The sequence below is a fragment of the Diadema antillarum genome, unplaced genomic scaffold (assembly GCF_040938485.1).
Source record: "Diadema antillarum isolate AM-2024a unplaced genomic scaffold, OU_Dant_1.0 seq00002379_RagTag, whole genome shotgun sequence".
NCBI lineage: Eukaryota > Metazoa > Echinodermata > Echinoidea > Diadematoida > Diadematidae > Diadema > Diadema antillarum.
The window spans coordinates 12112-37030 of NW_027272993.1; the positions used below are offsets into that span (position 1 = coordinate 12112).

The 24919-nt window shown below is 39.7% G+C and overlaps 1 protein-coding gene across 1 annotated transcript in view; it reads right to left on the bottom strand.

Moving 5' to 3' along the window:
• The window catches only part of LOC139714684 (gamma-adducin-like), a gene marked incomplete at its 3' end in the record, with an annotated part of 35309 nt that extends 10626 nt beyond the window's left edge, over positions 1-24683 (bottom strand). The window contains exons 1-5 of the mRNA XM_071626358.1: positions 24663-24683; positions 24035-24082; positions 18097-18199; positions 14863-14880; positions 11863-12014 (exon numbers count right to left, since the gene is read on the bottom strand). Coding sequence (XP_071482459.1) covers positions 11863-12014; positions 14863-14880; positions 18097-18199; positions 24035-24082; positions 24663-24683 — 342 coding nt within the window. The remainder of the gene's footprint in view (positions 1-11862; positions 12015-14862; positions 14881-18096; positions 18200-24034; positions 24083-24662) is intronic.
• Positions 24684-24919: the final 236 nt, after the last annotated feature.

Genomic DNA, 24919 nt, shown 5'->3' on the forward strand with positions numbered 1-24919 from the left:
TTAGATCCTGGGCGGAAGAGGGAGGGGGCCCCTCACAGAACAAGAGAGGTAGCTTCGTATTAAAGCTATACCAACGTGTGGAAATAGAGAAACGGACTGTCTAGTCAGGCAGCCATACCTAGCTATGCACACACTGTCTGCCAACGGATGCTAAATTAGATTCCATCAGATATTCTTTGAGCAAATATCCCTATAGCTCGGGCAAATCGATGCCGAGTTGGCCAACGACAGGTTCTATAGCATCTTCCGGGCTGGGCCTCTCGCCCCCCGAAGCTTGACTGCACCGGGGCGAGGGCAAACGACTAGATGCATGTTTATTCTGAAAATGGAAGGCCCACAACTCGGCATTCACCTACTACATATAACATGTACTAGACGGAGTGCACTTCACGTATGAATAAATTTCTGCATCAAGAGCAGCTCTTGCTAAGTGGGGGAGCGGATGGCAAGTGAGCACCACACAAGCTATAGGTACCTACTGGCAAAATAGCATCATTATTGTGTACTCTTTATTGAGTACATAGGGGACTGTAGAAAACATCAAGATGCTCTGTTTTCATTTTAACTGCATATGAGAAGGATCTGAGTGAGAGTTGTCTCCTTTCTCTATTTCTTGGAACATTAGGTAATAGAGAAGTCCTCGATTTGAAATTGTTAGACTTTAAGAAATGAAAATTTAGTAAAGATACAAACAAAGGCTACTCTAAAAGCTGTTATTTTCGCTTACAGATATTTTCACGAATAAGGAGGTCACAGACATTTTTGCGATTCAGCAAGTACACTAATACCTGTCCGTTTGCAATATTTTTGTGTATTGTTGAACTTGAGACCTGATTGTGATTCACAAAACACAACAGCTGTTAATATAGGCCTACATATTGGAAATATGCTACTAGTATCTTGGGCAATCACAATGTAATGTGCGATTCTTTTATTATGTCACAAAAAAAGTATCAATATCTTCATATTTTTCTTGCATTTTATTTCGTTTTCAACTCAAAAATCAAAAAATATGATTAAAAAAAATTATGTTTTATCACCCTAGCTATAATGGGACTTTAAAAGAGAGAAAAATTCAAAATAATGATAATGAATGAGGAAAGGGATGACACATCGCAGACAAACGGATGGCTACTCTTGAGCGCTGGTCAATGGAGTGTAACATGATAAATGGCAATTCCTTTGACAGATGTTATACTGCTGACCTGGAGATTCAATAACCTCATTTTCAGACCCTAACTTAATATCACAGATGTGGCCATGCATGCACATACATCCACACATACACCATACTTGCAAAGACCATGGAGGTGCACCTCCCTGCAAAGACACAGCGAAGCACATATACACACAGAGATCTATATATAGACACACATACATACACACACAAACACCTACACATACAATGTATGTACACAGGACATACCCAGCATATGCACTTGCACACATACATACATACATACATACATACACAAAGCACACAAATGATCATACATATGGCTACACACTTGTACTTTTGAGAGTCTTGAAACGTGACCCCATCTACAATAATGTACCACATTGATCATTTTTAAAACACCCTCCTCCGGAGCATAAAACTCATACCTTTACACAAATGAAAAGAAAACATAGGTGGCACACGCCTTTACACAACCCTCATGAAATAATCATTTTGTACAACCCTGGTGAAAGAACCACCTTGTCATCCCCACAAAAATGTTACAGAAAATGTAGAATACTACAAACTAGGACATGGTATCCTTTAATATCTCCATCACCTACTTATTATCATTTATAACTTTAATGGAAAACATAGTATCACACCCCCCCCCCCTGAAAAATCCTTCACTTTGGCCTCTAGATCTCTGATATAATGTAGTCACAGTCTAGATATCCACAAATCTGCTGAAACTTCCATTTTTACTGGGATCTTTTATTTTCCTTGTGCTACGTCATCTCTCGTAATCATCCCTGAATCCTTGTGACCATCAGACCATCCCATCATCAGCCTTGTCGATCTCAGGCCGCCAAACGTATCGTGGACAGGAGGACCGACATGGCGCATCTATTTTGAGGAGCTCCTTGGTGATAACCCTGCATCCATCCATCCATCCCTCCCCTCCCCTCCCGTCTCTCCTCCTCCCATCCCCTCCCCCGAAAAAAAAGGGCAATCAAAAAAAGAATGTGCGTCTTCTAAAGACGGAATTCCCGACAGATACACTACTCCAATCCATGAATACTGGACTCACACCATATGCGTGTCATGTACATCGCTAGAGTTATCATCTTACAAAAACTTTTCTGATTTGATTAGGACGCAAAAAAAAAAAAAAACATCTTGGATGGAGCAATCCGCTGACAGGAGGGAGGGGCCGATCTTCCTACATCTCACAGATGGCTTTCTCATCACGACCACGGTATCAATGTCATCTACTCCGATATTCTACTCCGTCTCCATAGCAACGATCAAATGAGTTTTCTCTTTTTACAGGACATACCATTAAAAAAATACGAGCAAACAAACAAACAAAACAGAGCTACCAAGCGCTGTTAGAAAGATGGCAATGTCTAGTTTGATCAATCGGCCTGAATGATATCTGAGGTTTGGTGACATATGAAACTTCAAATCCGGGCTCTTCTTTGGTACAATAATTACCACAATAGAGGAATTCAATACCATAATGACAGAACCATGCATTATAAAATACCCATTTAAAGCAGACTCTTGTGGCCAAATATTATTTATTATAGACTCAACAATATACATCCTACAACTGGCCTGACTTTTTAAAAAACAATGAAAACTATAGATGGGCATGTTCCAGCAATTATACATTTACCTTATACTCTATCTTGCCATTATCAAAAAAGAAAGAAAAAAGATATGCTCTTTTTGCGACACACTCTGGAAACATAATTCCATTGCAAATATCTGAAGCATTTTGACAATGAATACTGCTCAGGCTATCTTGGTGTTTAGGCACTGTGGAAAATGTCGCATTTGTATTCTTTCGCTCCAAATGTGTTTGTAAAGTTGGTAGCCTCCGGCAGTTTTCATGAGATTACAATATGAACCAATATTTGTCTTCTATGTAGACATTCTTGATAGCTACCCAACCCAATATAAAAGGACATTATCCCATTGATGCTACAGTGGATCAGAACTGCATTGACATAGCAAACAACTCGTCTCGACATCAATGATTTGTGAGAGATTATCAAACATCGGAATTAGTTTCCCAAAAAAAAAAAAAAAAATTACAGAGAAATGTGATCCAATTTTGTGTGTACATAAACACACAGTTTTCCGAAGTTTGTATGCCGTTATTAATGATTGGACATAAATTATTGGACAACTACTGCAAACACTCATAATGTGTAAGCCACATCATTTTTTTTTTCTGAAAAATATCGGAAGTTGGGGTTGCCTTATAGCTTACACGAATGCAAGTACCTGGGTCTGTGGTTTTGTTTTGTGTTTTTGCCCAATGTACAAAGTCGAGGGTGTGCCTTATACATCAGGGTTTATGGTATTAATGGCAAAAAAAGCATGAGATAGATAGATAGATAGATAGATAGATAGATAGATGGATAGATAGATAGATAGACAGACAGACAGACAGACAGATAGATAGATAGATAGATAGATAGATGGATGAATGAATGTGTGTGTTTGTATGTATACACAAACATACATACAGAGATAAATAGGTAGATAGGTAGATACATAGATAGATAGATGGATACATTGGGTGGATAAATAGATAAATGAATAGATAGACAGATAGAAAGAAAGATAGATAGATTGATAAATGTTGGATAAATAGACCAGAGAGGGGAGGGAGAGAGAAAGGGAGAGAGACAGGCACTGGTACACTGCACTCTTGACTTCTGTTGACTCTAGACTCAGATCGGCTCCCACCCTGGGAAATTCCTCTCACCATGGCAACCAAACATACACACTGAGATGCAAGTGAGCCTGCATCATCTCCGAGTGGTAAGATGGGGGCGGCATTCTCTAGGATGTCGATGGAAAGAAAACATACCTTACACTCACTCATGTTACCTGGAATGTGCTTGCTCCCATTCATCCAGAAATGTACATCAAATATGTCACTTTACAAGGTCTAATGTGTAAATATCACATCCGAACCATCTGGCAGCAACACAAACACACAGATTTCCCACCCTAAATGACATGGGAAACAGATCACACTACTCGATTAACCCTTTGGGGCCTTGAGTGTCAATATGCACAGAAAATCCCATAGTATTATACACACTGTACAGAGTCTCTGGGCTACAAAGGATTAAACAATCTCTTGCCTTAGTCAAACTTCATGCAGTGACTGTATCTCATCAATCAGATTTGAGTTCTATCACCTGCATATCCGCAACTTCATCAACATTATTGGGGGAGGGCGCACTTGCATTGATAAAGAGCTAATTCATCACTGAATATATGAGCACTTTTTGATTTACATACCAACCATACAGATTCTAAGTTAATGCTTATTTGGGAGGCTGCCTGGTATTTATAAATCATAGAGAGTTACAATAGAATAAAACCAGTCATCATTAATACTCAAAAATAATATATTGTTCATTATTTTAGTCTATTTTTTTTTTGGGGGGGGGGGGAGGGGGGAATGTATGTTTTTTTTCCCCCTCTTTCTAAGGATGACTGATTCTAACACCTTGTTCATCTGTTTTGATTATAAAAATGCATACAAAAAAAAAAATGAATGAGATACAAATAATTCAAGCAGAATCAAATATACAGAGGTCACTGACTTCACACATGGCCCAGAGATTAAAACTTATACTGTCCTTATTTGGCAGATTTATATTTGCAAATTTCAACACCTGGTGGGGGGGGGGGGTACTGTATCTGATTGGGACAGTTTTTTTAGTATTACTTGGGAATAAAAAAACAGCTGCTAACGTGGAGACACACAGACACACACACACACACACACACACACACACACACAAAGTAGAGAAGTAGATCACAATTCACCTTCACCTGTGCCAGTATCTAGTATTGATAAAAGGAAGGGGGGAAAAAAATCTCTCTACACCTTTCCAACTGAGTTTGTATTTGTCTTCGAAACAGCTGTCTACAGTTCTGGTCCATTTTCTAGTGGTATGGAAATGAATGTGTATCTATAATGATGGCATGAACTGCATTGCAAAACATCTTCTCCTATGTGCATACATAGACACATACACACACATGTCCACATACCCACACTTGCTACAATCCACATTCCCATCAACCCCCCCCCCCCCCCCCCCATCAGCTGACTACAGGAATGAACAAGGCCACCGTTATGTGACATGAGAATTGTAGGTTTACAGAGATGTTCATTAGGAAGGCCACTCAATATGTAAGCAATTAATTACCTTGATGCAAATGGCGGCTGAATGTTTCTAATGACACCCAATATCGACTTGCCACGTTACCAGATTGATTGAATAGCTACACATGGATTGATTACATAACAGATGGTGGCAACAACCTTCCAACCTATCCCAGTAGTGCATGTTTTGCCTTGCTTGTTCTCTGAAAAATAAATGATCTATTAATGCATCAAGCATTTGCTCAGCGAACATTCTCCATTACAAAAGTAAGAGGCAGGCAAGCAGTCGACCTGTCTGGAAAAAAACAAAAGCATTTGATACTAAATTTAAAGGCCATCGACCAATTTCTGAAATATAAAATGATAAGATGTCTGTTTTAACTCTTCAAAGAACACTCCCCTTTTTTAATATGAAATCCCTCTATGTTCTTCATTCTATCATTATCCTACGTTCTCAGTTCTCAATACTTTTGTTCCACTGCCCACCGTTTTTGCAAACTGAAATATAAACATCATTTACATTCATCACTCACTCGGTTTCTTGCATTTTATACTACTATCTTCTGCTTTCATCCCTTGTCACATCAGTGACGTAAAGTAAAATTAAATAATCTTTCATCAATTTGCTCATTATCTCCACTGTCGCCATATCTTTATTGAATTTCTTACATTACTGTTCTACATTTTCTGGTCTTTATATTTCTCTCAGCATTTTGGCTTCATTTGCTCCTCATTCAAGCACAAACTTGAACTCAAACTGCAATAGATGTAACCAGGGCCCTGTTGTATTAAAGGGGTGCTGTTCGTTATTCCGAAGGTTCGCTACTCCAAAGGTTCGTTATTCCGAAGGTTCGTTAATCCGAAACACACAAATTCCCTATACCTAGAGGTTCGTTAATCCGAAAATGAAAAAGGGTTCGTTAATCCGAACATTTGTGGCGTTATTCCGAAGGTTCGTTATTCCGAAGATTTGTTGATCCGAAAATGAAATTCGGAATAACAAACCTTCGGAATAACGAATCTTCGGACTGAAGAGCCTTCGGAATAACGAACCTTCGGAATAACGAGCTGTAACCGTATTAAAGTTGAGATCAAACGGAAGTCAGAAAATCAAGCATGAGTCTCTGAATACTCCATTCTGATCGGCTGATACCTGACTTACATTTGATTTTCTGACTTTCACTCGACTGCTTCTTTTTAAGCAACAGGGTCAAGGACACATTAATGTTTCGTTGCCTGTCTCTTGAGATACAATATCATAAATAGCTGTTGCTGAGATGAAAGCAACTAAACGAATGATGATCTCTTCTTAACACCAAGCAAAATCCATTCTGGAAACCTACACTATTCTAATAATCTCCCCTCCATCCATCTCTATTTGTTATTGGAAAAGCACTGAGCTGATGTGTTGTGCAAAAGATGGTGACTCAAATATCCTAGACAGACCCAGATTGATAACCTACTCTAATCCCAAAGTCTACCCGAACAGACTGCCATCTCATCTTTCCCCACAAACAGGAAACAAGTTTAAACAGACATACACACATTCATACATACATGTACACATACACATTGTATATAAACATATTATGTTGTATATACACATACAACAACAACTGGAGCATCATAGGCTTATAGCTATTCATCTAACACAAGAGAGATATAAGAATTCAGCATGGCAAAGTATCACAGCCAACTAGGGGAAAGACAAAAATCTCAAGAAATATTGTGCCAAGTTGAACTGATATAGCATTTAGGAAGCCAAAGTGCTCTGCTGATCTTGGCTGATTTGCTCTTATTCTCTGCATATTCTGCCTGGTGGTAAAGAACTGGCAAATGTGGTATGTAGGATGGCTTTGATGCGAAGGCTTTAAACAGGCTACGACATCAATCACGACAGATGAAGAGGAAATGCGCCTCTGTGATCCCCTCGCTTTGCAATATGAACTCAGCGGTGCATCTACGATTCACATTCGACAGCGGTTCGGATGTGGTATTCTCATACATTAAGTATGTGTAACCGAGTCATATTACTTTAACAATCGGGTCTGTGGATGCAGACTAATCCATGGTGCTATGATTTCGTCCCGGCAACCAGATAACTTGTGGGTTCGGAGGATCATGTGGGTATATTTTCAGGGTATCAAGTCAGCTTTTGGAACCCTTTTATCTCTGTTCTCCATCTTTATCTCCATTTTCTAATGCCTTCCAAAGTACTCTTGAGGGAAGCTATTCATTGGGCCCAGCCCATCCCTCCTGAGATGCGCCGTCGTCAGCGGAATGGGGCCACTGGAAACAAATTTACGAGCAACGGAATTATGATGATCAAATAATGGTTGGGGCCAAAGATTGAGATAGGCGAACCTTCTGGATGATGGAATAAGCAATTTTTGATTGATAATTCAGGCTACTAAACATAAATTTACTTCATCCTTTTTTTTTCAGTGCACAGTTTCAATTACATTGGTAAAAGAAACACATTTGTGCCTCCTTTCGACAAAAAACCTCACAACATTCCAAACAAGCTCATTCCATACCTGTCCTGCTGAATTTGTTCTCTGGCAAAATCTTCCCTACTTTCTGTATGTGCCCTGTAACAAATATTCTCAAAGTAAAGTATGTTATAAATTTTCTTGACGAAAACAAAGCATGGTGTAATCTGACATGGATCATGACTGTTAACTATCTTTTTTCACGGGCCTAACAGGTGATCTATTTTTTGAAGAATGTCTAGACCATTATCGATAATTGCTCAGAGAGTCATATGCTTCAAAGGTAAGATTGGTGTTATAGTGGTCTTAAGGGCAATACTACTGTGAAAAGTATTATTGGAGGGGGGGGGGGCAGTAAGCTATAGTAATGACAAGCTTTGTTTAAATTCCCCTACAGATGATCTACAACCCCTCCCCCCCCCTAACAAAAAAAATAGTAAAAAAATATATATATGCTGAACTAACAGCATGCAAGAAGCAAGGAATCATAAAGCATGTCAGTCTTGAAAGTAGACTATCACCTTCAGTCCAGTTCAAAGGTGACTTGTCCTTGGGGATAGGACACACAGGTCAAGCCAGGACAAAGTTGTCCATAGGTTCTGCTCTCTTGAAAGGTCATTTCAGGACATGCACTAGCAGGTCACATATGAGTTTTTATTAACTCATCATCAATATCATAAGAAAGAATTATTTGAAGTATCCTCTTTTTCTACAGAACAAAAGCAGCTGAACTTTCCTAATTTATTACATTTACACATATTGTGTCTATTACCATGATGGCAAAATTAATAATTTTCAATGATACTGAAACTTTGTATCTGTAAAGTTCATTGACAGAGGTTTCTAATCTGGGCCTGCACTGTTTGATAGCACTGTTTGTTAGTTTTATCACAAGACAGCCTGCCAGTTCTAATGACCCATGAGTCAGTTGGGCAAGAGTGTGTGTGTGTGTGTGTGTGAGAGATAGAGAGAGGTAGGGGATGATTGGCACTTCTTATTGGGTGGTTTCCATGTTTACAATCACCATGGCAACTGCGAGGTCACCCCCCCAAGACAGCGCACAGCGATTGAAATGTCTCCTTTACCTTCTTCAACACCCAACTCACCCCCCCCCCCCCCCCCCCCCCCCGATTTCACTATCTTGTCTCATTGGGATTGTTTAGTCTATATCATGTCTAATCAGGATTGCCAATACAGCAGAGTACACTGTGCTGCCCATTAGTAAATTAGTTGAACTGCTACATTTGTATGTGCGACTGCTCTGATTGTATGATATTCATGACTAATGTTGTGACGATTATAAACCCCGATAACTCACATAATATATGAACCATCATGTTTACACTGTGATTCACTTCCATCATAATGAGCTGCTTGGCTGCTTTGAACCCCTGATTTCCTGCTTATGAGACTCGGGTCTGGCCAACAAGACCACTGTGCATAAACACTGAATAGTGTTCAACCAATGATCAATTCATTATATCAAATTCAAGTTGATCAACTAAATTGTGAGATAGAGTCTTACACTGTGTCCATAAGTCCCATTTTTGGCATTCCTACTATTCTCATTCACAATTAAGCTATTTGACATGTAAACCCAGCAATCTGATTACAACCACTCTAGAATAGGTAAATAAACTGCACCTGAATGTTTCTAAAGTTTGTCCAGAATGGTGAACAGCTCAACAAATGTTTGCACTCTACCTAGGAATATGAGCTGACATTCCAACGCTATTCTCATTCCAGATTTCAACAGGGAGTCCTGCTGAATCTGTCGGCATCTGAATTTGCAGCATTGCTCTGCCAAACTTTACTCTATATATACCACACTTTGTAATCCAGGTCTGTAGAGAGACTGACTATTCAAGATATAGAGAGCAGTGTGCAATACAAAATAGAACATTTCATGCAGCAGATTTGCTCTGTTGAGTTGAAAATCTGCCATTGAGGAGGAAATGAATGCCGAGTGATGAACAGCTATACAGATTGTCATTTCCACGACCAAAAGTGCTTGAATACAGGTCAAAGCTTTGTGCACAGCCAGCCACTTGTAATGATTCCACCTTTTCAGTGCCGTCTGCTGTCAAAAGCGGTCCATATTGACTTTTGACAGTAGGGCTTGGAGGGGATAAAAAGCCAGCTGAATTTCAAGCTACATTTGTGGAGGAAGCTTTCTGCCCCTGTGAGAATCAGACGGAATATTAATTCTCTATCATTATCAATTTTGTCCAACATGTGACCATGGCTGTATGTTTCCCTTCTTCACTCATTACTTTGTAAGCTATTCTTTTTTTTTTCCTCTCTGAGGAAGAGACAATTTTCTCTCCTTCAAATTTTATTTCACACGTATGACAAAATTTAGGGATTGTCACCCTGAAAACAGAAATACACATCTATCACAACATAGTAGGGTAAGCTCTTGAAATATGTGAGTTGGACCATTTACACCACTGCTCTCTACTGGTGACTTGTTCTCTTTCATAAAAATGCATCATATCTGTGTTTCCACGCACAATTTGCACACATGACATCCATACAGAAATGAAGCCTGTACACACACACATGTATGCAGGGCTGCCATCTAACCAATATTTTTCTACTGGTCCCACCTGTCCCTATCAGACCATTACATGTAGATACCCAGTTTTTCCTTCTTTTTTTTTTTACCTAATCCGAACCCAAAATTTACTGGTCCCGTTCCTCTTTTTTTACTGGCTACAACAATGTTATCATTATCATTTTTTTTCTTCTTTTTTACTGGTCATGTTGGACAAGTAAAATTTGGCAATTCTTCAAAAGTTACTGGCCCAACAGTGATTTTCACTGGTCTGGGACCATTGGGCCAGTGCAAGTGTTAAGCATTGATGTATGTACATTCCACATATGTAACCTTGTCACTAATCTTCACATCTTAGATTTTTTATCACATACTCATTGAGCCCCAAAACAGTTACTAGTATATATTTGAATGAAGCAATGACATTTGACAATTGATGATTCAAGCATTTGACAATTCAAAAAATGCCTCAAACTACTTGAGATGGCGACATAACCAAAGCCGACGACACCAGAAAACTCTTGAAGAAAACTTCAGGCCAGTAGCTACCCTGTCAGGTAGGTATGCTGACCGTTTTAATGACCGCTCAAGAGTGTGAGAGAATTGACCTCGGCTGAAATGAGGTATACAAATACAGCAGCCTTTTCACGTCACTAATGACAGAGCAGCCTTTAAGTACGACCAGCCTTTAGGTACGACCGGAAGGGAGAAAATATTGTGGTAGAGTATTTCCCAGGGACTGATGTGATGTGTCTAGTGTACACAAAGGATGTGTGTTGTTGTTGTTGCTGTTGTAAAATAAGAACATATGTTATTAAATCTGTTTGCAGCATGACAGTAAATCATGAGGCAATTTGTTTGTATTCATTTTTTTTTTTCAACTCCAACTGAGGGAAACTATTTAATACACATCATTAACTATGTAACATTCACATGAAGCTAATTGTCAATGGATTCACCTTCAATCAGAACAAGAAAAAAAAAATGTCCCAGATTTTGCCACTTCCTGACTTACTCTGAATGTTCGTTTACATCAGTGTTTTGGCAAAACTTATGATGAAAATAAACAGCCCCAAATATCACAGAAATCTGGTTTCTGGGATTTCATGGCATAAACCTCATTTTTCACCTCAAATTCTCTCCACTGTCACAGTCACTCTCCCCGCCATTCAAACAGAATGTGATCTGCTCACTGTTCTCACTGTCTTCTCCAATAACCCAAGGCAATCACTCTCATTCAAATCTCGTAATCTTCATCCTCTCCCACACCAGACACCTTCTACGCGCACTTCGGGCAGGGATAGGAAATCCAATTGAGCATCTATTCAGAGAACATGATCCAAAGATTTGCCACCAAGGGACAGACATCATTAAAATCTTTCGGTCACATGAGGAAGAGGACAAGATGAGGGCGAGATGGAGTGAAGACAAGAGGGAGGTGTCTACTTACTGAGATGTGGTTGTATATGAGATGGGTCCAGCCATGGACGTCCACGAGGCGGTAGAGGGAGGCCAGCTTGCATCGTAGCGCCTTCTCGCCCTTTGTGTAGTTCACCGAATCTGAGCCGCGGATGTCCGCCACAGGTATGACGCAGCTGGTGCCTGGTGTGGGCGATTGAAGTGAAGGGGGGGGGGGGGGGACGGGAGAAGGGTGAAAACAAAGCCAGGAGTAGATTGATTAGGTTTTCGTTCATGTGTCAAGCTCATCTTCCATCCGGTATGGATCATCCTACACCTGCCTTGTTACAAAGCACCTGATCAGAGTGCCTTGTTACAAAGCACCTGAGTAAACATGTGGAAATATATGCAAATATTCGAAAGAAAAAAATCATATTAGCATTAGTTTTGGGAAAAGACAGTAGGCAAATATGGCACAGCATCCTGTGGAAACCTGCAAATACCTGCCCTGGCCACATAATCATGATGTAGTATTCTGTAGCAAATTTTTAATTTCTTGCAAACACGCGCAAAAACAAGACCAATATGCAGAGGAAGAAATAAACTCTCCTCATTTTCAGAGGATGTGGACAAATATAATATTCTTGACATATTTTCAGCGGAGTCATGGATATGGAGTACATTTAAGGGAAAAAACAAATCTGGAGTTGATGACAGCTCATTCACAACAAATGAGTATAACATGCCTGCAACTTTTGCGTGAGGTCCATCTGGAATGACAATAAAAAAGACTGATATTGTCATCTATAGAGGGGCTGCTCTATCTTTTGCAACTTGCCACATGATTGTGAAATATTTTCTTTACTTGTCCATCATAATTTTGACTAGCCCACCACTGTCATTGCTCACTTAGGACTAGCCATCTGCATGTAGGCCAGTGTTATTGCTAACCTCCTTGCTTGTGACTTGTGACCTTTTGCATGGCATGAATGAAGTCATGGGAATGAGGGCAGAGTGAGAGAGTTACGTTAGTATGTCAGCATGATGTTAGAGCAAGAAAGAGCTATCTACGCAGTGGAGCTGCATTTTAACCTGTTGCTTGCCCTAATATGATGCTACAGATTGACAGATGAACTCTGTAGACACTGACTCTGAAGAGTGCACAGTGGCTCAGTTTGTTTGTGATGGTTCTATACATGTCTTTTGGGGTTTTTATTCCTTCACAAATCTAGTCATCTAAGGACTTGTTCATGATCTCAGCTGTATAGAAGATGCCTTCTAATGATTTTTGTTCATATGATCATTCAAACTAAAATGGTTGTAGGCCCTATAATTAGTAACATATTTCTTAAACTATTATCCATAATGAGTTTTCAAGATTTTTACTAATTTGGAGGTATCATATGCAATAATCTAATAGTTTGGGTGCTTTTTTGTACCAAATACACAGGGAAAATGGAACTAGCAAGAACAAAACCTTGTCACAAATAATAGGGCTGACCTCAAACCCTGGCCAAGTATTCACTCAGCCAAATCTTCTTATCAATGAAGGTCCATGAAGTTCAGATTTTCAATTACAATGTATGTGTGCTATTGTGTATATGTAAGTGTGTGTGTGTGTGTGTGTGCGTTGTGTGTGTGTGTGTGTGTGTGTGTGTGTGTGTGTGTGTGTGTGTGTGTGTGTGTGTGTGTGTGTGTGTGTGTGTGTGTGTGTGTGTGTGTGTGTGTGTGTCTAATATAGAGAAGAAAGCACTCTACAACTACATGTGTACTGTACTCAGGTGTCAAAATCCAAAGCCAGGGAAGGACAGGGATATGTCATACCAAAAGTCAAGCTCGGTAAGCTTGCAGTTAATCTGCTGAGCACATATTAGCTTAGTCTCATTAGAGGATTAGGATATTAGCATTATTACCCTGCCCAGACAGAAGCTAAATAGTCAAATACACAGTTTAAGATGGAGTAAATTAGTTTGCTATGAATGTAGCTTGCAGTTTTTGGGGTTGTTTTTTTTTTTTTTAAAGAGCCTGATAGAGTGAATTTCTACCTAGTAATTTGATCATGTTACCTATGATTCATCCACATTAGGAGACAGAGAATACCTCAGGCAGGTCATTAATTAGGGTATGTGAAAATTGCTTTATATGTAATATCAGAGCCAATATTGAGCCTGATATAGCGATTTTCCACTTAGTAATTTGACAGAAGATACATCAGGCAATCCATATTTTTGTGAAAACTGCTCTATATGGAATATTACTATTAGAGCCAATATTTGCCTGTCTGCTTGTACAAACTTTTTTTTTTCTTTTTAAATCACAAAAAATAAGACGAAATTTGTAATGATATATTTCTTTTAGATTGTGTGCTTTTTTTTTAAACATCTTCAGAGACTGAGAGAAACAGCCACTGTGTTGCAAACAGGAGCACTGAATATGACATTTAATTGAGAATGACACATCACGAGCTCTAACAAACAAAATGGCAAGACATCATAGCACTGTTGAAAAAAATGATAAAAGTGATGTCCTCATGGAATAATGAAAATGTGCTCATGAAATGTTTACAAACTGTTGTTGTTTTTTTATATTGTTACTCATTTACATCATCAAGTCCAACATATCACATTTCTGTGTTGTGGTATTATATTCTTATCATAAGCTTTAATATTCGTTGTTAGTGTTTTGTGAGGTAAGATAAACAATAATCTTCCAATTTAGCCCCTTGTGATAATGAAATTGCTTGTTTTTGGTTGCAGAATTTCAAAAAGCCTTATTGCTAAATTTATAGTTACTCTCAAATTGGCAAAACATGTTTGAATATCTATTTCTGCAACTTTCTCAAAATGGCAAGTTTTCTGTAAATTTGCTATTGGTTTATCCACATTATGAATTTAGCCAGCTTTCAATCTAATCTTTCTCTGCAATGAAATATGCAGTGAAATTAAGTGTTGGCCAATTTGAAGATGAGATGGCAATATCTACTGGAAAATTTTCCCAATGACCTGATGAATTACAAAGGTTTTTTGGGAGATAATGAAACTATGTACTCCACCTTGTCCTCTGCTTCCGCCTGGGGTGTGAATAACAAACATGCAAGAAAAAGGGGAAATGAAAATAAACGTGTGCATCAAATGAAAACTGCAAAATCAAATAAAAAAGAAATCATAATCAAATTAAAAAAAAGAAATCATAATCACATAAAAAAGAAATCATAATCAAACAGAGTTGGGTAGGAGGAGAGAGAACATGCACATTACAATGTGTCTACATTGGACTAATTAATGCTAATATTTGACCACAGCTGAGCACACAAACGCAGGCCATACTGGGAATTACATGTAAGGGTATCTACATGCTTCCTATGATTATTAAGTTTTCATAATGTCTATGTTTTGAATGGTCGAAAGCATAACAGAGCCACTGCATAGTTCATATTAAAAGCATGGAAGTGGGCAATTTGCCAGAAAACTTTAGTGGACATTCACCAATCAATTTACATATTTCTACATAATCTAAGCTACTCGCATTACTATTAGCACATTTCCCAATATTCAAACACACCCCTTCAAGTAGAATTACAGAGTACATGTACAGCATGTTGCTTGTTAGTCAGCTTGTTGTTTGTATTGCTCTTTGGGAAGGGTAATATGTTTTATGGATCGGACAAGCCATGCAGTATTCATAGTATAGAGGAACCAAATAAAATCCCAAAACAATCTTACACAATTTGGAGTTTTGATCTATTGCAGTTTTGTTTTACTTTTCTTTGAAAAGGCTTGCTGATATCATGCAAATTAATTATTTAAAAAAAAGGAGAGTAAGGGGTGTATTATCTAAGTGAGTATTCCACAAGCTTAACAGCTCCACCAACAAAAATTTGGGGTAATTTTCAACCAGTTGTATCAGCATAGCATACTTGTAATACAGTTCTCTGGACAAACAGGCTGTAAGGGGTTAAAATTTGCCAAGACATGCAGAGTATGCTTTATTGTGTACAAAATATATCTGGGACTTGATACTATAAATCTTTGATAATGTACCCTGATCAGCTGTTGCTACGTATCTTTTATTCATATATCAGCACCTTGCTGCACATTGCATCAACAATCATGCATGGAAAAGTGGGGGGGGGGGGGGGAGGGGGCTTAGTAGAGCAATGACAACATGCACATTCAAGCACAGCCAGAAGAAGCAAAACAATTTATACAATAGAGAACATATCTACATAAAAGGTTTTGTATATCTCCTACCACTATGTCCAATTAGTCGTTCAAGCATGCTTGGATAATATGGCATGCACCGTCTAATTATGTTATCCCGAGTTATTGAATACGAAAACTCCAAGTCTTTGAAGTTTCCCTCCACAGCTAAAGAGATGATGGATATAACTTTGAAGGTGGAAAACAAATATCAAAAGGTATCCTAGTTTATGGCAGTTCCACATTGTTAGAGAATGCATGGTACAAAGAGACCCAGTCAGAATGTACCCAAGTTGGGAGTGGGGCTCACAGTGTGTGAGAACTTTTTCATCTACTGCAAGGCTACCAGAGCATAAGTTTACATGGAGAGTTCACAAACTACAATTATATCACATGTTGAACTCCCCTCATATCATCTGTGATATTCTCTAACCTTCAAAGCAAACAGCGGCAAGGCTCTTTTGCAGGAATGTAAATGTCGTTTCACAACATTATTATGATAAACTGTAATTAACTATGGACTGACAATGGTGCTAGAATTTCTGGAATCCTTTCAAAAATCAATGTCTTGCAAGAGATCACAATCATCACGGTATAGTTGTGAGGAGAGCTTTGGTGGACTTTGTGCTTTGCCTGCGGATGCACGAGATTGCTGCTTGAGCATCAAAACCATGTTATAAAAGGAGCCAGGAATTGCTTTACAATATTCTGTCTTCATCTTTAATAAGTATGTTATTCTTTGCAGAGATCTAATGGGACTTCACACAATCTGATCAATAGAGGCAGAGGTGTCATACATCCAACATTGAATCTCCATCTTATTAAACTTCCACTGTCACGAACATCGAATCCACAAAGTCGCAATTTATAGCGGCTCATCACTCCTTTCCCAGCAAGTCGTTAAAAAAAACCCAGAAGCTTTTCATGTGCAAGGAAAACTGGCTTTTCATTCCGGAAGGTGCGCCCTGACACCACACACCGCGAGAAGCTTGAACATTTCTTGGCAACTGCCTATTCGGTTTTCATGAAATGCACCGAGGTAGCTCTCGACTGCCAGGACTTTAACTGCCTGGCTACGGAATAAATTTCCATTTCCCCCACCCTCCCCCATGCCTAGTTATTTCACTGCCTTGTTTGCAAGTGCAGGATTTGTTGCTGAGCGATAGGTGTGCAAGGTGGCCTGGCTTGGCTGCCAGCAAACTCTAAGCTGGTGCCTCTCTCTTCAGGCTTTCTGCATAACTTGGCCCTCGTGTGTCAGACTACTGTTTTCTGCCTCTGCCTCTACTGCAATGTGATCTTGCTCAAAGCCTCATTTCAGACTACCTTGCCTCCATGCTACCACATTTATTCACAGGGAAATACGAAGGGTGTTACATTTTTGTCAAAAGGTAAACATTGATTTGCATTCACCAGGAAATACAAAGGGTGCTATGTTTTTGTCGAAAGATGAAAATAGATTTAAATTGCATTGAATGTAAAGGATTAAGTTCTTACTCCTTTTGATGAGGGTCCAATGCATTCAAAGGCTTTCTCCTTACATTAATCACCTCCACTGATGTTGGTCAAGCTGTATCAGCCACAGATTTAATACCTCCATGTCGGTTCGGTCTGCTCTAGCTGATCTAGTCTTCCAGAACTCTTTTCCTGTCTCTCTGAAATCCTGACCCCGCCCATCCTCCCTCTGGACCCCGCCCATTCTCCCTCTGGACACGCCCATCCCAAAATCCACCCAAAAGGAAACAGTATAAAGACCTGCTTGGCCCTTGCACCTCATCGCTATTCCTCCTCCCATTGTCAAGTTTTGCATGATGAGTTCGTCCCCATATACCCCCACACTCCCTTATACCCCCACCCCCTTACATCCCCCACCCCATTACAACCCCATACCTCCACATAAGCACGCACCTACACACACAAAACATATTCCTCTCACAGTACTTGTAAAATACCTCATTCTCGTTGTAAAAGGGCATTAAAACCTTACCCCTTCTCCTGCCCTCTGTACCATCCTACCCTTCCAAATCAAACCAAACCTAAAGAAGAAAAAAAAAATCCAATGAAATAGCTTTTATGAGTGCTCATCTCACCTCCTCCGTAACTCCTCCCCGTGCTCTGGTTGAAACGAGACTGTGGCAGCACCAGTTCTGAGATCTGTTGTAGGGCCAGGAGACTGGCGGGGTGTGGTCCAGACTACAGATACAAAGAAACAACAAAAACAAAAGACAGTTTTAATTCGCATTCAGTTTGCACCATGAAGAGTACATTTGATACATAGAGCATGCTTCACATTTCGACATAATACGTCTTAACACTGAGTCAGTCACCTTCTGATTTCATCTCAAGTATTCAAATTCTCTTTAATTTCACTGGAACAGTGTAGCCATGAGTCTCAGGATTCTTACAACTGTATGTGTTCTGTGTAAAATGTGCAGGGTGCTACATGGTATCTTGCAACGACTGGAATTCCCACCATACCACCTCTCACCTACAGTTGTGGTAACATTTAGGGAAGCCCTGCCATGCATGATACTGTTTGCACTACCATGACGGGGAATAATTTTTCCTGGTATCGCATAGTAATTTGCTATGCATTTCAGACATGACTGCTCTACAAAATGTCATTTGTGTAGCAATTTCATCATATTGAGTTGTATACCACTTTGTTCAGAAACCATATCATCAATTAAAATTGCCACTTAATTTTGAGAAGAGAAATTATTCCCTGCATGGTTTGTACAGTATGGGAGATCCTATTACCAATCGTTACCATGCATTAGTGTCTTACTAATGTCTTGCTCTTGTATATGCACTGCTTTTATCCCATGCCAAACATGTAACATCAGCAGCTATGATATACTTTTTAGAGTCAATATCATTACTAAAAGGGAGATACATGTACATGTATCAGATCTGTTTGATTTATGAATTCAAAAACATAGCAATCATGGCAAACAAACATAATGCAAATTGAGATCCCAAAAAGCTACGCTTGTGAGTGTGGCTCCTGAAAAGGATGAACCTCTCGATCCCTGGCGGAACAACAAAGAGGCCAACATGTTTCAAGGCTCTATGTATGCTCAAAACACTAGTTTGATCAAACATGATCATAGCAGAAAGCGACAATATCAATGCAAACACTCAATTAGACGATGGTGGACGTAGTGTACGTGTGAGTGGAAGACTGAAACGCACGGATGATAATGGCCATGAGATGAGGTGTGCTGGATAGTAAGAGCAGAATACGGGGGGGGGGGGGGGGGGGGGGAATCTTGGGAGGATGACTCACCCCACCCACCCATCTCATGGATTCATATGACTGAACATGTGGAAATGAATTAGTCTGGGAGTACCACTTTTGGTGGATGAAACATACGTATATCACAGCATTAAAGTACATGCCTCATACAGCTAAGAACAGTCAGAGGATTTGATGCATTAGAAAAGAAGATACAAATGGGGAAAAAACAACAACAACAAAGGAGGCCCCAAAAGGAGTATGCGGGATTATGATGAGTCCAGTTCAGTGAGCGCATGCTTTATGCATGATCTCTTTTTCACCCAGGCAGACTTTGGATTCTGGACTTGCTGCAAATCGCACACGCTTGCATTGTATCTAAGTACGATACTATATACTCAGGGGAAGTTCACAGTCAAGTAGAATTCACAGGTCAATTCAAAGCCTGGAGCACACACACACACACATAAAGACATACACACACACATTGCACACACCTACTCTCCTCATTCAACAGACCTCCTACACACAGCAGCTGTCTATATATAAGTATATCTACATATACCTAGCTCTGGGGGAAGATCGCAAGCAATTAGCATACATGATAATTCGGTTTTCCAATTAAAGGGCACCAGACGTTTTCATCGATTTTTCTCCTTCTTCCTCGTTTCCCTTAATAAACCCTTGCTGTTCCCCAGTATATTCTACTATACACGTTACCACTGCCCAAACACACATACACACATATATACACTCACACCCCCCTCTCTCGCTTTATACAAATAGTGTGTACGGCCATGAATCACTGTGTACACAGATTCTTCACACAGCACTCCGCTGTCTACGGATCACAAAGGGTTAAATGTTTTTTTAGCACGCAGTTGAGACAATGTGTACAATGGGATTCTCCGGTAAAGATTGCATTATTAACAGGTGTGCCAATACCACCTTCTCTCCCCTAAACCCTTTCACACCTAAAACTTACAGTCAACAGCTGTGAATTCACACATATACAAACACAAGTCTGGGAGAACCATATTGCAATGGTAATGCCCACATTAGGATGATTTGACACATTAAAATGATGGGGGGGGGGGGGAGGTTGTCCATATTTAAATCTGCATTTTAAAGACAACAAATTTCATGATGAAATGACATGAAAATTATACTCTGTCTCACCCATAACATCACTTGTTAATTAATGTTATTACATAATTTGTATAATCTGTATCCGGATTTAATGCATTCTGAATGTATCTAGTTTCACTTCGTCTCAACTTGTCCAATAATCTCAAAGACATCAAAGAATTAAAAAAAAGGACACCACTATTTTGACAGGTAGGTGGTCTGTGTTAATTTTTCATTTTCACATTTTTAAAAATAGACAAAGCACATACAGGTTATGGCAGAGCATCACCAGTCAACCTTATTAAATCACTGATAGTCCAGTTGACATTAAAGGACCATCATTATTATCATTCCTCTGTTCGAACCATAAGGTGGTAATGGCATAAAATTTGGATTGGGCATTTTGTTTGTCACCTTGAGATAAGAGTATGTAATATTATACTATTTTTTTAAAATTACTTGTGTTTTTGTGAAGCAGTCATATCCCATCTTTTTGTGGAAACACTTAGGAATGCCTCACTAATTTTCTAGACTTACACAGTTACTATTAAAGCTGCAAATATTTTGTTAAATTTTCATTCAGATGAGTAAAATCATCCATGCACTGATTATCAAGGTTTCAACAATGGTGTTCCATCCCAAATTCAAACTTTGCCATAGTAGGGTATTCCTTTACAACAGCCACATATATCGCTTGTAATACTTGGGATATAAACAGCATCACATGTCTGCTAGTATAGACAGTGAAAGGCAAGTAATATTAATATCATCATCCTCTCCCTCTTTCTCTCTCTCCCAGGATGCTACAACAGGTGTTCAGGGTCAATTCCCAGCTAGATATAAAGTGCATGGCAGCAAAGATGACACTGTAAAGGTTGCCATGGAAACAACATCATATCAAACTGACATCGCGGCCATGCCCTCTGGGTACAAGAGATGTTAGAAACAAGAGAAGGCCAGGCTGTATTTCCTTTGCTAGATTGAATCTGTGTATTGTAGTGATAATTGTTAGGTGTACATGGTATCCCACACGTCCCGTCGTCAGAGCCGCGCCCCGACACCATGCACGCGCCAGCGACCCTCGCAGGGAGGCGTCGCACTGGTTGATTTGATTCGCAGTGCCTCATCTGTGCCGGCGAAAACTGCCACACCTTGGGCCGCTCCGCACTGGAGCGCAGCGCACATACACACATATGCACTGCCAAGATGAGGTGGGGGTGGGGCATCCCCAGTTTGTGAGGAGCAATTAAAGGCTCGGAGAATGCTTTGAGGCTATCAAACCCCATCATCTGCTGTGGGCAGAAGTGTGGGTGCGCGCTCCCTGCCTACTCAAGGAAATATTGATACTGGAGGTTGCAAGGGGGGGGGGGGGGGAATCATGATGGAGAAGAGAATATTATTGAATGTACCCTGGAGTATCTATAGGGTTAGGATTCCCTGTGGCTGTCCTCAATTAAAACATTATATACATCAGCCCATATTACGATGCATTAAATCTGAAGAAATTTTAATTGCTCTGTGCTAATACAGATTTAAATGACCACATTGTCTCTAAAGCTCCAAAAATCTAAGATTACATAGAGCATGATTAATTAGTGTGCAGTAACTAATTGTCACACATATACGCATCCTTTTGCAGAGTCTTCATATTCTTTTATTTTATCTTCTTCTATAAACTGTTTCATGGTATTGATGTAATTTCAAATTGATCGCGAACAAAGATATATCCTTGAATCACAGGATTTTAATGGCTGTCAATGTCTAATCATTTGATGATTATGCAAGAAATGATCATATAAATCAACTTCCCATCTTTAGCAAACATTTTTTGCATTGAGAAACATGACACTGGCAGAGTTTTTTCCCTGCCACAGCGAATTGATATCTGAGAAGAGATATGATTTTTAATATGCCATTAATCAGTAACAGGCAAGGATAAGACAGGTGACCTTACGGCTATATTTACTCCTCTGTGATATTTCTGTCCAGCAGGAGAGACGGCGTGACGAAAGAGGAGGGGAGGGGATGAATGGACCTCATCCTCCTCCTCCTCCTTATTATGCCTCAATATGCCTCCAGTACAAATTGAAACCAGTGATGCATGGAAGGTGAATGAAGTCATAGATTTGCTGGTACAGTAGGAGTTACTCATGGTGCATCTTTGTAATGTCATTTTTTAAATGAAAGATAGAAACAAGTCTTATATGACATCTTAATCAGTGACAAAAAAAGAATAATTACACATTTTATGACATTCAAGAAACAGGGAAAAATTAGAGAATTGTGAAATACATATTTTGTGTGATGACGTTTGTGGAATGAATATCATACTTTGGCAAAGGAAGCTATGGCAAAAAGTGGAATAGGATAGGGGTGTCCATGCATACTGAAACCCATTTAAACAAGAATTTCAGGAAATAAAATTCCCTCTTCTTTGAAATATATCCATTCTGCAAAGACAAACAGGAAGTATCAGATGAAAGGAAGGAAGGTGTTGAAGAGATGCATGCTTTGGGTAATTAAACTGCAACTGACAAAGAAAAAATGGAAAAAAAATGAAGACGGAATCAGAGTTCTAGTCAACAGCATGCTGGGGAACACTGGGTGTTGCCCTCTGGTGATATTCTAGCCCACGATGCATTTCAGCCACAGGGGGTCTGCGCCCGTTCGTAATTCGAAGGGACAGGGACTTTACGGTTACTGTCATAATTGGCTTTTCTCTTCTGAGCGCCCCCAACACCCCGCCCCCATGCTCTCCTGTTCCATGTGATTCTTCTCTTTATCATAATGCATGCAGCCAGAATGCAGACTCTTGTCTGCAAGGTCCGCTCACTTTGGCAGGGCGCCTGTGTAAATTAACGCCAAAATCGCCAATCACTCCAACTAGCTCCCTGCAAATCTGGGTCTTCAACAGGAAATTCTATCTGCACAGTTAGACTTCTGAAAATGTTATGAATAATCTGTTCAATTCATGATTGTGCGCACTTTGTCTACGTAACTTCTATTAGTGAATTTTCAATAAGGTAGTGGTTTTAACACCACTTTAAATTTCTGCATCTGTGATTTTGACAGACTTCAAGTCATAAATCAACTCCCACTTTTCCTATTTGAATACAACCAAACTCAATATTCATAAAAACCAATCATTACATGTTTCCTACCTCACAATGTTTTGCTTTCTTCTTGTTGTTGTTTTTTTTTTCCAGTACAGAAATTGAAACACTGAGAACTAGTTTGTAGCTGCAGAGACAATGATGCACACCCAAGATTTACAAGATGATTTGGATGTGACAAATTATTCAGACTAAAATCTCTCGAGCAGGGCATTCACTGCCTGGAGAGGGAAATCCCCTGTTAATCAAATCATGCCATGCAAACCAAAATCTTGAATCAAAGGATCACTTGCAGCTCTCTCAACATGCTATCCATTCTCCCTTCAAATGTGACCAATTTGGCTGTAATGCCAGATTCAGAAACAAGTACAACTCCTTTCATTTCATGCATTTAATTTTCCAGTAAGGTCTCGCAAGGCTCAAAATCCTCTTGGTCAATATGGAGAAGGGGCTAAAATATGTAACAAAACTGAAGGAAAAATATGCATGCTTTGTAAGAAATCAAACACACCAGTCCAAGGGATGCATCTACTGAGGCTAAACACGAACCTTAAAGCGGGCAAAATCGACACCGGCGCGACACGTTGGAAATTCACCCTGTTCCGACAAAACAACGGGGTGATAAATAAATAGATGAAGGGAGCTATAATGGGAATGGGGGGGGGGATGAGGGATGAAGATGACTGGTAGTCTACAAATTCAGACTCCTACTTTTCAGTAACAGCATGCAGAGGACACAATTTAAAAATGCTACTACATACTATCATTCAAAACACATGCACACTGTATCTACAGCAGATAATTATATGTGGGCAAAGTTTCAACAGGGAAAATTGCATGGCCATACAACTTTTGTACCACATATTTTTGTCTCATAAGGAGAATAACGGACTGCTTCTTTCTATGGAGCCCATGAAAATCTCTGCGAGAAGATTACTGACAAGATGGTGGGAAGGCAAGATATTTGTGGGCTACACAGTCCCAACAAAGTGTCGAAGCATCAATCCCTTTCCTGGCATGCCGTACAAGTTGAGGGTGTGGCAGACGAGGTTGCCGGTAACAACACACACTGGTGTTGATGACCCACAAGGAGGAGAAGCGATACAGGTGTAATGAGAGATGGAGAAAAAAGAGCGCAAGAGGGGACGGGAAGGCAGTCTCGATGTCGTAGACTAACCCCGTCGCCGATGACAACCATGGGATGAGGCAGAGTCAGCAGAAGCCCACGCAGGGCGATATTAATGACTTGGTAAATAAGAGATGATGAGGTCCCGCCAAGATGAGATAAGGAATGTCTAATGAGTAATGGACTTGGTCAGACCCATGACTGAATGGCCTAGCGATGTCACAACAAACAATCTACAGTCATCATCCACTCTTTGCATCTGATTTTGTACCATAGCACTCTGAAAAGACAAATGCTTCTTTTACATG